Below are 16,664 nucleotides of genomic sequence, written 5' to 3'. Positions count from 1 at the left end.
CAAGCTCCTGATTGCAGCACCAGCCTCTCTCACAGCCGCTGCTCCCAGGGGCGGAGGTGCGGACAGGTTCGTTACAAGTAAGGGAGGGAACGATGGAAAAAGTTTGGGGATCACTGATTTAATCTTCATTGGGATTCAGTCAGACCTACTTCAAGAACAAGGAACACTCAATAAAATTAAAAGATAGTAAATTTAGAATGAATTAAGGAAAGACCTATTTACATGGAATATTAAAAAAAGGAATCCTCACCTCCCTTTGCTATGTGTACTAACAACTTGCAAGTTTCATCTTGCCTTCCACTGAAGTATCAAGCTCTGGATACTGCCAGAGGCACAACACCAGGGGGTCACCCAATGAAATTATAGGCAACAGGTTTAACACAAACATAAGGAAGTACTTCTTCACACAACGCATAGTCAGTCTGTGGAACTTGTTGCCAGGGGATGTTGCAAAGGCCAAAAGTATAACTGGGTTCAAAAAAAGACTTAGATAAGTTCATGGAGGATAAATCCATCAGTGGCTATTAGCCAAAATGGTCGGGGTGCAACCCCTCGCTCTGGGTGTCCCTAAACCTTTCACTGCCAGAAGCTGGGACTGGATGAGAGGGGACTGATTCCTTGATAACTGTCCAGTTCTGTTCATTCTCTCTGAAGCATCTGGCACTGGCCACTGTTGGAAGACAGGATAATGGGCTAGATGGACCCAGTATGGTCGTTCTTATGTTCTTATAATACCAGACCAAAAAGGACCAATAATTTGATCTAATCTGACAAATCCTTCACAAGGTCCCATCATGTATCATCACCATTTTACAGATGAAACTGAGATGCAGAAAGACTCGTATGACCAAAGTCACACAGGAAATTAACTGAACCTGAATCTCCTGATTTCCAGTCTAGCATCTTAACCAAAAGACCACCTTTCCTCTCCACCTCTTATGTGAAAAAGCAAAACAACAGAATGGAAATTCTTCATTCAAAATCTGGGTTTGCATTATTTTAAAGCTTTGGATGTCTCGGAATTAATCAAAAAGCATTTTGCTCTGCATTTTTAACTGTTGGAGAGACTGGTTTCTCAATAACTAGATTCAGACACTGAAGTATTAAGTATGGAGGAAAGAAACAGCAATACATACAATTAAAGCTCAAAAAAAATCTGCTAATAACTTACAATATCTTTATCCAATACAAGTTGTACAAACTATCCTAAGTGGCTTACTAATCACTGGGGTCGGGCTGGAGCTCTGAGAGCCCAAGCACAAATGCATAAATTGCAATTAAACAACCCTGAGCCCGAGCCCTGCAAACCTGCCTCAGCTGGCATGGGCCAGGCCCGGGTGTCTAACTGCAATGTGGACATACCCTTAGCATCTATAGGTCTGCGAATTAAGAGACAGGAAATGTCATACCAGTATTTCAAGAGCACTCCCAGTAGAACCACCAGACCAGGTCAAAACAAAATTGCCTCCATGTTGCGCTTAAATGCCCCATTTCAGCAAAGCAATTAAGTACGTGTTTAACTGTAAGAATATGGCTAAGTCTCACTGACTTCAAAGCACACTCCTAAGTGCTTTCATGAATCGCGGCCAAGTGAATATAATAATTTTGTACTACATGTGACACACTATGGTATTTCTACACTGGATTACTTTGCTTGATTGTTCCATCAGGAATGTATCAGGAATGGTACAGACTGCATTGTCATGTTTTATTGTACACAGAATAAAACAGAATATATTTTATTACCTTGTGGATAGAATTTATCATAGCTGCCTCCAACTCAACGAGCCACTTTTCAACTTGACCTCTAGCTTTAGATGTTGAGATTGTGTCTATGAGTTCCACAACCTCTCCTTCACTACTCTTAATATGTGTAATGTCTAAAACTTCAGTAAACTCAACACTTGCAATTCCTTCAAAACACTTTTTCAAGTGAGGGTTGACCCTGCAGAAAACAAAACAAAACATACAGAATTTAAGACTACATAAATAACCAAACTTTACTTTAAAACTCAGCCAAACTATTTTCCATCAATACTATAAAAGAAAAAAGGAATGTGCTTCTTAAAGGTATTTTTGAGGAATTTACTTTAGAAAAACATTTTTAACCTGCTAATGTTCAAAGATTTACACACACACATACGTACATTTAAAGATTTACATACACACACACACACACACACAATGTTTTTAAAGAACAATTTACATTTTTTTAACATTGTTCAGGTCCTCAGCAATTTAAACATTGTTAAGGCTCAGGCACAACTGGTGTAAGTGTTGATCTTCCTATATAATCTAAAACCGTTTTTGAGTTATACATTCCATGCAAATAGTTACATTAAAACAACACTGCAAGTGAAGCTCCTTGTGCATATAAATTACAATAAAGTCTTTCATTACATGATAGGATATTTCTTTCTTTATTTTTTGTTCCCACAAAGTCCCCTGTCTCATTCATTGCACAGTATGTACATTTCTGAGTGAATGAGTCAGTTGTTCAACCTTCATTTTTATCCTCACTGTTCAGTGAACAGTCTTCTGGTGCATTCACTGTACACTGCGTGAGAAACTCCAATGCTCTACCCACAACTGAATATCACCTTACTTAACAAGTATTTTCATTTGCTTCAGTGGAACTACTTGTGGGGTAAGATATTGTTTAGTATAAGTGAGAGTTTCACAATCTTGCCATGAATGAGGCAGTAGTCCTACAAAGTATGAAATCCATTATTAACATACAGTTTAAGATGTGCAGAGGGCATTTGCAGACCTTTGCATTGGGGTGAACTGTACCCAAAACTCCAATGCTTAGTGTCATCAGAGGTCTCCCAGTCTCTACATCAAGCTCAGTCCTCCATAGGTAATAGCAGGAATGCGATGCTTTTTTTCTAACTTAGCTTTCAGTCTCTACCTTGACTCTCACTTTACTAAATTTCTCTAGTGTGCAACCAGGATGAACAGTTTGGCAAAACATACTGAATTTAATTAATACATATTTTAAAAGTAATCACTTTTGGTTTGGATACTTCCTTGATAACTCAAGGCCTGTTCTTGTAGTTACTTCAGATGCATAAGTCTCAATGAATAAAATGAGAGTTCTATGAATGGAGCAGCTACAGGATCACTCTAAACTACTCTTAAGATGCATGTATTAGGAGCCTCACACATATATCAAATATTACTGTACCGTGTAGGATCTTTGGTCTCTGAAAGGATCTCAAGGAGTTCATCGTTAGATAAGAAAAAAAATCTGGGGAAGTAAAGGCGCTTCTTTTCTAAGTATTCATTAAGTCCCTTAAGAATTAGTTCCAGCAATTCATTGCACTTCTTTAGCTTTTCCAACATCTTGTCTATCATCACCACTGTCAGAACATGTTTGTCCTGAAAAACAAAATGAAATTATTCCACTCAGAAAAGGTTGATGTCATACTGAGTAGTTTGCCACTCTGACATAGGAAGAAAAATCTGGAACAAAGTTACCTTTGAAGTCCTCTCTATTTTGTTTGAAATTTTGCTTTAACCGATATCATTATCTAGTGCATATTTTATTATACGTGTTTTATGTTAATCTTCTTTAATATCTGATTTTTTGAAGGTATTAAAGTGAATTTTTGAATCATCCACAATTACTATATGAAAATACAATCCAAAACATAGGATCCAATCCTAAACTGATCTACAGTGCCATAGTTTCATTGACTTCAATGTAGCTACATATATTCACACCAGCTGGGGATCTGGCCCATAATCTGTAGTCAGCCTATACAATTCACTAACATAGAAAATCAAACAGATGGCATTAGATGGATTTTTTAAGAAAAGCCTCTGGATAATTTTATGATCAACTACTGTACATTGATCATTACACTTTGTCACACTCTGTACCTCAAAGTCGCATCCTGGAACCCTCATATTCAACATGGCGATATGATTATTATATGTTTTGTACAAAATATATCTTGTGAGGTATCATTTTAAAAGTCTTGATCTGTTGGATTGCATGTGCTATCATTGTTTGTGAAGTTATGAAGCATTGCTATGTACGTTACTGAAATATGTTGTGAGGTTGAGAGATGCTCACAGCCAAACTTTCAAAAAAGTACCAGCCAGATGTGCTGATGGACCATTAAAGGGAATCCACTCTCCCATCCCAGAGACTTCTCAAAGAGAGCACGTATGCAAGAGAGACTGTTTGACCAATGGGAACTGCCTGATCCCCACATCCCAGCAAAGATCTTTCCAGCAAGCTGGAAGAGAATACAAAAGAGGGGAAATGACATCATCACTTGGCCTCTCTCCACCCTCAACTCAACACCTGGAAGAATGTCTGGAGAACAAAGACTTTGAACTGCGGAAGGGTGGTCCCATGCTGGAAAAGAGTCCCAGCCTGTGTATTGAGGATCTGTAACCTGCTTGTACCATCTGTCAGGGTGAGACACTGCTTGATTCAAATCCAATTTAGTTTGTAGAACGAATTTATTTTTATTTTTTAAGTAACCAACTTTGATCTCTATGCTTGCTACTTATAGTCACTTAAAATCCATCTTTCTATAGTTAATAAATCCGTTTTATATTTTACGTAAAACAGTGTGTTTTGGTTGAAGTGCTTGGGAAATCTCAGCTCAGTTTACAAAGGCTAGTCAATGTGTGTCCATTCCACATTGAGCAAATAGTGAACTGGATAATGAACTTATACTGGCCAGCCTTCTGGCCAGTGCAAGACAGTAAAATTCTGGGTTGCAAGGCTAGGGAGCTGGGAAGAATTGGCTGGAGCCTCTATTGTTGGTTCATGAGTGGCTGGGAGAGCATTCGGGTAAAACAGTTGAACGTGTCCCTGCCTGTGGATGTCTGTGTAAGTGCAGTGCCTATCATAGCTTGACAACAGCATTACAGTGTGAGAGGGATATCCCAGGCTGGTGGGACAGAGGATTCAGCAGTCCCACAGTCCAGATTGCACTCTGGAGATCCCATCACACCCTTTCTAAGGCGGTAATCAAATCAAATGGGTTTACAGCATCAATAGATTTCTGCACAGGTCAGAATTCCTTTTATCCCTTGTGTAAAACATTACATACACTCTGTCAGAAATACTGAGATGGGGAAGTTATGGGTGGCAGGCGTTTTCCTACCTGTGAAGGGTCAATATGGTTAGATGTCAGAGTTAGAATACCAGACTTGATCACCCATTACTAAATATTAAAGGGTGCTGTTGCTTTTTAAAATATAAAACAAAGGGAAATATTATAGGGCTTTTTCACATTCCAACGTGAACTGGATTTCTTATTATATTTTTGTTCTGTATAGAAGATAAAATAATTCATGTCAGGAATTTTATTGAGCCCTTTCTAAATTAATCCAGAATTTCAGCAAACAAAATTAATTCAAATGCTTAGTAGAGCTACTGTAATTATCTAAGTGAGTTATCTAATTTACCATAAATGAAAGAAAATAAGAGGTTTTGCAGACTTGTTAGTTCTAATGAATGTCATACTAATTGCAGAGAATGTGAAGTTGCTTGTGCATCAAGATCTATCTTTTAATAGGTCTTATGGTCAATGTATAAGCCAAAATAATACTCACCAAATACCAGTCTTTAAAAGCAAATTAAAAATCTAAATAAAAAGTGTTAAAATTATCCCATTCCAGTTAGCAATTATTTTGACCAGACATTTGAGTACTTGCAGTCGACCTACCTATGAAACACCGAATTAGTTGGTTATCTAGTTGATTTTGTTAGAAAGCACACATGCCTAATACCTGATTATAATGTTCCCTTGTAAATGAAGTATACTTTACATGAGCAAAAAAACAAAGGCAAAAAAAAAAAACCCTGAAATTACTTGGCATTCTGTTATTTGCACCTTTAATTATATCAAATCAGAACACAATCTGAATTAAATAACTATTCATGCTTTTCAACCATATAAAGATAAACTGAGCTGTCAAAATTCAGACATAACAAATAATTGGTTTTATAAGACAGCATTTAAAAGTGCATATTTAAGTACACTCTATAAACTGTCAAAGAATAAAGTCTTTGGTTTCCTTTCTAAGTACGTACATCATCAGCAATTTTTCTGAGTACAATTGATCTTGCAATTCAAAACTGAATGTTGCCAAATGTGAGAAGGGGGAATCTTCCCTGGTTATGCTTAGATTCTTTTCATATGTGAAAAAGAGGTAAGACAAAAATAAACATTTCAACTTTCAACATGGATTTCCTATCTACAGTTCTGGGGAAGCATAAATGAGAATGCCATTGTTCTTTCACATTCAAAACATCAGTGTCACTTGTTTGTAGGGTGACCAGATAGCAAGTGTGAAAAATCGAGATGGGGGGTGGGGGTAATAGGAGCCTATATCAGAAAAAGACCCAAAAATCAGGACGATCCCTATAAAATCGGGACATCTGGTCACCCTACTTGTTTGATCACTTGCAGGAAAAGAAACTGTATTACAAACATAGTGGTTCAGCTAAACTAAGTGTATCTAAAGAGACCTGTTACAATAATCATATACCAGCAACTGTAGTTCCTATAAATTACTTTTAATTAAGGCTACATTTTAGTCACGGGTATTTTTAGTAAAAGTCATGGACAGGTCAGTAAACAAAAACTCACAGGCCCGTGACCAGTCCATGACTTTTACTAAAAATTTCCATGACTAAAACTGTGCGGGGAAACTAGGGGGAGTGCCGCAGGTGCTGGGGAGGGGGGCACAGCCCTGGAGAAGCACCATTGGTGCTGGGGAGAGGGGTGGGAGTCCTTGGAGGGAGAGTCACGGCCCAGGGGGGGCACCGCAATGCTGGGGAGGGAGACGCGGCCCGAGGAAGCACCACGGGTGCTGGAGAGGGAGGCGCAGGTGCTGGGGACGGGAGTCATGGCCCAGGTGGCATGCGGGTGCGGGGGGTTTGGGGCAGGCTCCCTACCCAGCTCCTGGGAAGCGGCGGCCCCAGCTCCCTAGCTCCACATGCTCCCTCGCTTTGCCCCAAGCCCCGGTTCTGCAGCCCTAATTGGCTGCATGTGGGGTTAAGGGAGAGGAGTTCTCCCCCCCCCACAGGTAAACAGCGGCTCCAATCCCAAACCATGAGCCCCCCCCCACCCAAACGCTTACTGCTGGGGGGACGGGATGTCCTGAGACTGCCCCAGCAGCAGTCAGTGCGACTGATCCAGGAGCTGCCTGAGTTGCTCAGGTGGCTTCTGGGCCAGCCACACGGGGCTGCTGCAGAAGTCATGGAGGTCACAGAAAATCATGGAATCTGTGACTTCCGTGACCTCCGTGACAAACACAGAGCCTTACTTTTAATCTACCACAGACTTTTGTCTCAGATGTTTTAGCAAAATCTTGAATTTCTTCCACACTAAAAATTAACACTCCGCTTTTCTAGTTATCTAATTTATGAAAAGTAGAAATTAAATCACAAAGTAATTTCACTCTCATATGTCTTGCTTTAAAAAAAGATATGTTAAAGATGCATAATCTATAATTATTCAAATTTGTGATGAAAAGTGAGGCAAGTAAAAAAAGCAGTTGTATTACCTCTCACATCAATTGTAAAGCACAATGGCATCTAAAGGCAAAAAAGCAAGGAGCAGAGTCAAGTTTTGTGATTTAAGAAGAAACAGTCATATTCATGGTGGAAGTGCCATCTTCTAAACCATAAAATCACGACACTATATTTCTGGACACAGAGTGCCATCTTCTGGGAAATATTCGTTTCTGTTTATGACAGTGACACTTCAGAGAGGTTTGAATATTGAGTACTACAATGGGTTATCACAGCACTCTGAAAAAAATACTAAATATAAATGGATGAGTCTGATTCTTGTCATTGTAAAATATATTGTATTCCAATAGTTATTTATATTTGGTTCCCACCCTAGAACTAGAAATTGCATATGCCATCAAAATAGTAATTTCCCATAGAATTACAGGACTGGAAGGAACCTCAAAAGGTCACTTAGTCCAGTCCTCTGCACTCAAGGCAGGACTAAGTATTATCTAGACCATCCCTGACAGGCGCTTGTCTAATAGAATTATAGGACTGGAAGGGACTTTAAAAATTGGATTTTTAAGACCAGGTTAGACAAACACCTGTCAGGGATGGTCTAGATAATACTTAGTCATGCCATGAGTGCAGGGGACTGGACTAGATGACCTCTGCAGGTCCCTTCCAACTCTACAATTCTATGATTCCACAACCTCCCTAGGCAATTTATTCTAGTGCTTAACCACCCTGGCAGTTAGGAATTTTTTCCTAATGTCCAACCTAAACCACACTTGCTACCATTTAAACCCATTGCTTCTTGTCCTATCCTCAGAGGTTAAGAAGAACAATTTACCTCCTCATTCTTGTAACAACCTTTTATCTATTTGAAAACTGTTATGTCCCCACACAGTCTTCTCATCTCCAGAGTAAACAAACCCAATTTTTTCAATCTTCCCTCATAGGTCATGTTTTCTAGACCTTTAATCCTTTTTGTTGTTCTTCTCTGGACTCTCTCCAATTTGTCCACGTCTTTCCTGAAATGTGGTGCCCAGTACTGGACACAATACTCCAGTTGAGCCCTAATCAGCGTTGAAACACTTCTTGTGTCTCGCTTACAGCACTCCTGCTAATACATCCTAGAATGATATTTTCTTTTTTTTCAACAGTGTGATACTGTTGACTCATATTTAGCTTGCGATCCACTATCCCCCAGATCCCTTTTCGCAGTACTCCTTCCTAGGCAGTCATTTCCCATTTTGTATGTGTGCAACTGATTGTTCCTTCCTAAGTGGAGTACATTGAGTTTGTCCTTATTGAATTTCATCCTATTTACTTTAGACCATTTGTCCAGTTTGTCCCATTGCTTCAGTCATGGGGGAAAATGAGGGGAGTTAACATGTCACTTCACTATGAACGGTCCCCTGAAATGTGTTAACTTCTTATGCTAAACAATCTGATCCATCTTGTATTTCCAAAACCTGAAGAAGAGCCTTGGGTAAGCTTAAAAGCTTGTCTCTGTTACCAACAGAAGTTGGTCCAATAAAAGATATTACCTCAACCCCTTTCCCCCCCGTCTCTCTATATACTCGATTTTTTGACTTTGCCATCATTTGTATACCTTATCAATATAAAACAAGTTAAATTTAATGAAAAGATGGCAGCATGTGAGAGCATGATAATGAAAATTTGTAAGGATGCTAATATTCTGAACAGTGTTCATATTGGGAATAACTTCAGAAGTTGAATGACTGCCAATTCAGAAAAGAGAAATATATCCCAAATAGAATTGCTGGGAAACTCAGAAAATGCTTCATTTTGTATATCATACTGCAAATGGTCCTCCCAACCTGTTGCTCAGAAAACAATCACTGGAGTTTGTGTATCCCTAAATTTTATATATATATCCTGAAAAAAGCACAGATCGAAATATTTTTTCGATAAACAAAGGTTTTGTCCAGGTAAAAATGGAACTTCACACTTTCACCTCCAAGCAGTAATTTCACATTCAGCACAATTTTAATGGAAAGGAATGGACATTCGTACATTCGTACCACAGAAATGATTAAGGCTGAATGCAGATTTCTCTTTTAATTTATTATTTATTTCCTCACAGGTAACTGGTTATTTCCCTGATGTACCAAGTTCGTAAAGCATGTATTTCCTTGTTGAGCTACAGAGGAGCTAAAATAGAATATCTGATGCAGATTTAACATCTGGGGTTTTAGAGATAGGGATATCTCTCCTGTTCATTATGTGAGTAGATAAAACCCTTTAAAATGAGCAAATGCACAATTTCAGTAAACACTTAGGAATATTATAGCAGTCAGTCTTTTAGTGCTGAAAGAAGTGAATTGTTTTTATATTATTTTGCTTTACATACTGTTTAAATTGTTTAATTTTACTTGTCGATATACTGTCCTTCTAGGTAGCTGAAATAGGTTTGACAACCAACATTAACAACAACAACAACAGACTCAGGAAAAGAGTTAGTATGAAACATACAGAACACATTTTTATCTCACCAGAAGCAATTTTCTGATACACACTACAAACACACCCACTTTTTCTTAAGAGAGTTGTCCTTACCTGTAAAACAGATTTCATTAGATCTTTCCAGGTTTTATCCACAGCGGTGAATCGCCTACCTTCCTCGGGCATCTGTGCCATAATGTCAGGAGAACTGAAAATTGGCTCCAAATACAGCCAAGTAGCTTGAACCTTCAGCCATTCATCAAGGATTTCCTGTACCAACAACAGCTTTCCTTCCCATTCCCTATAAAACAGAAAGCATTGATTCATGCATTGTATTAATACTAACAATAAATCTTTTTACTTATAATGTTAAGATCTAAGACTTTTTTATAAGACACATACAAATTACAATCACTGAGGACCAGGAACTGGACAACATAAATAATAACTTCAATTTATAAAGTACTTTCCAACATTATCAGTTTTTCTTCATATTGTTTTCCAAAAGTACAATAGCTTTTTTTAACACAGATCCTTATTCCTCAGTTCCCTACAATGCCTTTGCAGGCAGACTGGGAAGTAAGAAATATATGTAACCCTTAAATGAAGGATGCCATCTTTGGTCAAAATGGGTAAATAAATACTGAACTACGGTTTCCAACAATTAATTATTTGTGACATGGATCCGAAACATGGGCCCCAAAACTGAAATAACTCAAATAGCGTAGTTTGGCTTCTAAGGACTTGATCCAAAGCCATTGAAATCCATTGGAATATTTCCATTGATCTGAATGAGTTTTTGATCAGATCCTGAATGCGGATCTATGTACTTTCAGGAACGTTACCTTGAACAGAACTCACAGTTTAATCATGTGCTATTATATTTACAATAAGGAATAATGTACCCCACAACACACACACAACTGTATATAGTCTGCAAGTCCACCAAAAGTTTTTTTCTGTCAATATCATCAATCATTAGAGAACGAGAACTCAAATACTGGTAATATCATTGAAACCCTATAATGGAAAAACAACCTTAACCTATGTACAGAATATTTTGGACGTGATCTGGAGCCTTTGCTCATGTGAGTGACGCATTGACTTCACTGGAACTACTCACATAACAAAGCTACAGGAATTCATAGATCTCATAGATTTTAAGGTTACACGGGAACATTCTGTTCATCTAGCTTTCATTACATAGCCACAAAATTTCAAATAGTGATTTCTGCATCTAACCCTGCAACTTGTGGTTGAACAAGATAGTTTCTTTTAGAAAGACATTAAAAGTCTTCATTAAAAGAGTGGTGGAGAATTTACCACATCCTTTGGTAATCTGTTCCAATAGTTAATTAGCCTCACTGAAAATTTTTTATTTTATTTCTACTTTGAACTTTGCTGACTTCAATTTCCAGCCACTGAATGTTGCATGCCTTTGTCTGCTAATGAGACCGCTAATATTAGATATCTTCTCCCTTTGTAGTACATATTGATCATAGTTAAATTCTTTTTAAATTTTCTCTCTGATAAACTAAAAAGATTTGAGCTCTTTTAGTCTCTCATTATATAGCATGTTTTCCAGACCACAGGTCATCTTTTAGCTCTTCTCTGAACTCTTCTCAATTTTTCAATATCCTTCTTAAAATGCTGAAACTAAAATTAGGTACAAAATTTCAGTAGTCATCTCACCAGTGCCATAGGAGATAATATTAGTACTAGGGCTGGTCGAAACTCAAAATTTCCATTTTGTGGGAAATTTTGACTTTTCAAACTTTGTTTTCATTTCAAATCAAAACAAAAGCAAAATAGTATCAACATTTTCCACAAAATGAAAATTAAAAAAATGCGTTTCCAAAATTTTATTGTAGACAAAATTTGATATTTTGTTTTTAAATGATTTTTTTTAATTTATTTTATTTGTTATTATATTTACATTATTTCATGATGCCTGCAGTAGTAGTGTATAATATGACAGTTCATATCATGTCATATTGATATAACAGCCAAAATATTATTTTAGTTTAGTATTTAAAAATACATTAAGAGCAACTGTTACTTAGTACAGATTGAAACATCTTGCCTTATTTTCTAGATCAAAATGTCTCCTGTTTGTGTTGTAATTAAACAGTTTACCACTAACACAAAGCAGAATGTTTTTAAAAAAATAAAATGTAAGAGTAAAATACGTTGACAATTTCTTATCATATGATCACTTAACATAACATGTCAGATTATGCACAACTACTTCTGACATGTCATGAAATAATGTGAACATAAGTAGAAATAAAAACAGAATAAAAAATTGGGAAAAATGTTTCAAAATATAATTTTCTAAACAAAAAAGCTTCTGTTTATAAAATATTTGTTTTAATGGGAAATTTCATCAGAATCAATATCATTTCATAAACAAAAATCCTTTTTGTCACACTGCATTTTGCGAGGGTAAACTGTTTTGACAAAAAATTTCTGACCAAATCAAATTACCACTTGCTTGATATTCCCGTTTCTCTGACATAAGAGAGGGGAACACAAATGGTACTAATACCCTAACCCTATATTTTGTGGGACCCTATGTAAAAGGACATAAGTTTCTTCTTTCATCCTATACCACTGGCAGCTTTCTGCCTGCATATGACCTCGCCACCCTCCAAAGGTTGTGATAACCTCCTAGTTCACCTACTCCGGTAACTTCTCCATCCAGAAGGCGGAGACAAAAATGGAATTTTGCAAGTAAGAAGTCAGGGAGAGCAGTTAAATAATTCAGTCTATCACCGTTTGCTGCCACCATCATCAGACAGAACTGCAGGAGGGAATCTGAGATTGTGCTCTGACAAGTGAGCCAGAGTTATAAATTCCACAATTTCCAGCAATTTCCACAAACAGCTGAGACCCCCTTTTTAGCAATAAAAACCATCAGTGCCTGTGTCCAAGTCTTGGATCATCTTCCAGGCGCTGAAATCACATTGGCAAGCTTATGGTACACCCAGATGAGTGCCTCTCTTTTAATTAGTTCTGATATGTTATCCACTCCGGTGACTTTATTGTTTCTCAGTGTTTCAGTGTTGGCCCACATCCTCAACTTCTTCAATCAGGATAAGTCAACTTCTCCAGTAGATTTCCTCTGCCTCCTTCACTTTCAGCTTAGAATTTGTTTGTTCATATTGTATAGTTCTCAGCAATACCTGCCACAAGTGCTGGATGAAACATTATAAACCTTTCAAAAGAGTTTTGATGGTTTGGAAGGACTTCCTACTGGCATTTGCTGCACAAGAGTTCTGTATATCTATGCCCTGTCGTTCAAGTCACTCTTCTTTTGCCACTTTAATCAGTGCATCAATTTCTTTCGTTATACAGGAATATCACTCTCTTGCAATTTCATCCATCTTCCTTTGTGCTCTTAGCTTCCTTCGTTGACCACACAACTCAATAATTATCTCCGTGATCCAAGGTTTCTTCTGTAGGATCTGTTTCCCCAGGACTTTCTTCACAGTCTATAATGCAGAAGAAGATGTTGTGCTCTGTCTGATCTACACTACCTGTGCAGAGGTTAGCAGTTTGAACAAAAGCTGCGATCATCTTCCTAAATTCTATTTGTGTTTCACGGATTTTCTGTTTGTCAACATCATAGCAGACTCTGAGGGTACTTGCTAGTTATTCCTTGCTTCACAGTTTGATCTTTATGTTGGCTATAACTAGATTATGATTAAATCCTTGGTCAGCCTTCTTGAAGGACTGAGTCCCCATCACACTAGAACACTATCTCTTCAAGACCATGATGAAGTCTGCAAAACCAGAATGTCAAAGTCCTTTGCCTTCACAGTTTGTGCTTGAACAAGGTATTCATTAATACTATGTAATTTCCAGTCACAAATTGCATGAGCCACTGTTTGTCTTGCCATACCCCAATCTCCAACACAGCTGCAGCATTCTGGGTAATTCTTAGGACCAATACTGTATGTACTTTTTGATATATGTGATTATAAATAATTATTGTTTAATATATTTCAGTGGAAATTTTCACTTTTTTGACATTAAGAGAGAACAACCATTATACTGCAATAAATCAGGAATTACATTATGAATATTTGACAATATATTTATTTATTGAATGGGTCAACTTAAACAACATTTTTCAATTTAATATCAAGTAAGGATGCTCAAAAGTTAAAAGAGTCAATTTATGTTTAAATATTTAATTTAAATATATCATTGTAAATGTAAGATTTTCATGTTTTTTCCAATATGTCTAAGCCTGCTGGCTTTAAGAACAGAGCAAACTATTTACTGAGGAAACCGGGTAGGAATTAGGGAAAAATGAAGGCAAGAGTGTAAATAATTTTTTACTTGTTTTGTCTTTTTCATTTTCTTCATTCCCTTTATGTAGTTTACTGATTCCAATTTATTTAATATTCAGAAAGATTACAATTTAGGTAAAGATAAAAATTTTTTCATTGGCCCACTACTTCCCCAATTATGCTGCCATATTTTATTATTAGGCCTTGTCTACACTACAGGGATTGATCGATCTAAGTTACGCAACTTCAGCTACGTGACTAACATACCTGCAGTCAATGTACTTAGATCTACTGACCGCGGGGTTCACACTATGCTATGTCAATGGGAGAGCGTCTCCTGTCAACTCCACTTTTGCTTCTCGTTCAGGTGTACAGGAGTCAAAAGGAGAGCGATTTGCGGTCAATTTAGCAGGTCTTCACTAGACCCGCTAAATTGACCGCAGATACATCAATTGCCGCGCGTCGACAAGCCTTATTCTGTTGAAATAAATGGAATGTTAGGCTGTACCTTGTACATTTGGCAGCACAGCACGTGCATTCTAAATGAACATACTAAAAACGTCCACCAGCTATCAAGTGGTTAAGCAGTTCCCTCACTTTTAATTAAAAGTAAAAACCAGCTATGTGGAATTAAATACCGATACCAGTAAATGGTTTTAGCCCTTTTAAAATGAGATTACCACCCTTCTTAGGAAGGATTACCAAAACTCACAAATATTCTATTCCAATCATATCTTTAGATTAAGGAGAATAACTCATTTTTGACTTGTTAAAGTCACTGTTGCTTTCTATTAGTAAAAACATTTTACCTTATTTTTTTTTCATAAGGCTTAATGAATGGAGATCCTCTCATGGTTTGTGTTTTGACAATGTGGTCATCCAATAACATCTGAATATCATCCACTGAAGACAAAATATAAGTTCCTGTTTCTCTATAAGAGAGGAGGATAAATTCCATTGCATCCCATTCAGATATCATTTTAATCATGGCCTTCTCAAGTGAATGTTCTTTGCTGGCTGCTTCACTGATAGCCTCAAATTTATCCAAGTATGGATCAAGTTGCATATTAATATATAAAGAGACAGTTGAGTCTTCTGAAGGATTCAGTGAAAACCCAACAATTTCTGACATGGCCTCCCAGTGCCGTTCTTGTAAACCAGGGTTACAAATCACCTGGATTAGAGGAAGGTGTTCTTTGAATTCTTCCACTTTTGTTCTAATCTTTGTTGTCATTGATAATGCATTTGGGGAATCATGGAAGGTTTTTTCTAGTTTATATAGTCCGCGCCAATAGTTTCCTACATCTACCTCTACTTGGTCTGGATTCACCTTTGTGAATAATCCCTCCATCCAGTTTCTGTGTTTGGAAGTGAACTCTACAGTCATATCATAGAGACGAAGATATGGGTTAAGAGTGTCTTGGATTTTTTTACGCTGAGGGAACTGAGAAGCTATCCATCCAAAGGCCTCTTCTTCTGCATTAAACTGATCCATCTGTAGAGGCAAAAGTGAGGTATGAAATATAGAACAATTTGTCCACACCCATTAACCATTTATACATTAATATTTATACACATATATTAATAGAAAATATAACTGTATATTTAAAAAAATTAAGATGATACAGAAGCAAAGATTTTTAAAAAATCAAAAATACAAGGACATTCCTACCTTATAAATAAAATCACAGTATAAATTAACAAACAACCACCCTTAATCACCTCTCTCAAGCCATCACCATCAGTTGTTCACAAAAATAGAAGCATGCTCTTAAGGTCAACAAATTCAGTCTCGGATGCAAGACTAAAGAGTGAACAACTTCCAGAGTCAAATATCTTACATAGAAAACGCTCTATCACCAGCCTCCTCTCTTTTAAAATGAGACTGTCAGCTCAAGCGTTGTATTTCTGCAGTGCAGGGAAATACTCAGATGACATAAAACTGGCAATATCTATAAAGGATATGTCAGAGAACAGAAAGAGGCAGGGAAAGGCAAGGCTCCATCTGATCCTTAGCTGGCAGAGCAGTCCCTAGGAGACAGTTTAATATGAACAACTTTAAAGAGCCTTTAAAGATCAACTTTAAGCTGCTCTAGATTATACTGAGGGACATTTCAGCCCTTCTCAAGCACAGTATCAAGGAAGCCATAAATATGGCATACAGTTACTTTTGCGTGGCACAGGTCAGAACTGAGCCAACAAAGAAGGATGCCATCATCACACTAGAGTGGTTCTTTCTCACTATGGGCCTGATCCAAAGCTCAAGCCCATAGTCAGTCTTTCTACTAACTTCAGTGGGCTATGAATCAGGCACCTACAGCCCAATTCTGTTTCCAATGAAGTCAATAAATGTTTTACCATTGGTTTTAATGCAAGCAGGCCATGACACTCTTAATGGCCCAACA

At 37.4% G+C, this 16,664-nt stretch overlaps 1 protein-coding gene across 1 annotated transcript in view; it reads right to left on the bottom strand.

Moving 5' to 3' along the window:
* DNAH7 (dynein axonemal heavy chain 7) overlaps positions 1–16,664 on the bottom strand; it is a 238,605-nt gene that overhangs the window by 156,338 nt on the left and 65,603 nt on the right. The window contains exons 17-20 of the mRNA XM_054044665.1: positions 15,069–15,754; positions 10,076–10,262; positions 3,188–3,381; positions 1,747–1,945 (exon numbers count right to left, since the gene is read on the bottom strand). Of these exons, the coding sequence (XP_053900640.1) occupies positions 1,747–1,945; positions 3,188–3,381; positions 10,076–10,262; positions 15,069–15,754 (1,266 nt within the window). The remainder of the gene's footprint in view (positions 1–1,746; positions 1,946–3,187; positions 3,382–10,075; positions 10,263–15,068; positions 15,755–16,664) is intronic.

Source organism: Malaclemys terrapin, chromosome 11 (assembly GCF_027887155.1).
Source record: "Malaclemys terrapin pileata isolate rMalTer1 chromosome 11, rMalTer1.hap1, whole genome shotgun sequence".
NCBI classification, from domain to species: Eukaryota; Metazoa; Chordata; order Testudines; family Emydidae; genus Malaclemys; species Malaclemys terrapin.
The sequence above is the reverse complement of the archived record's forward strand: the minus strand, read 5'-3'. Positions and strand labels throughout refer to the sequence as shown.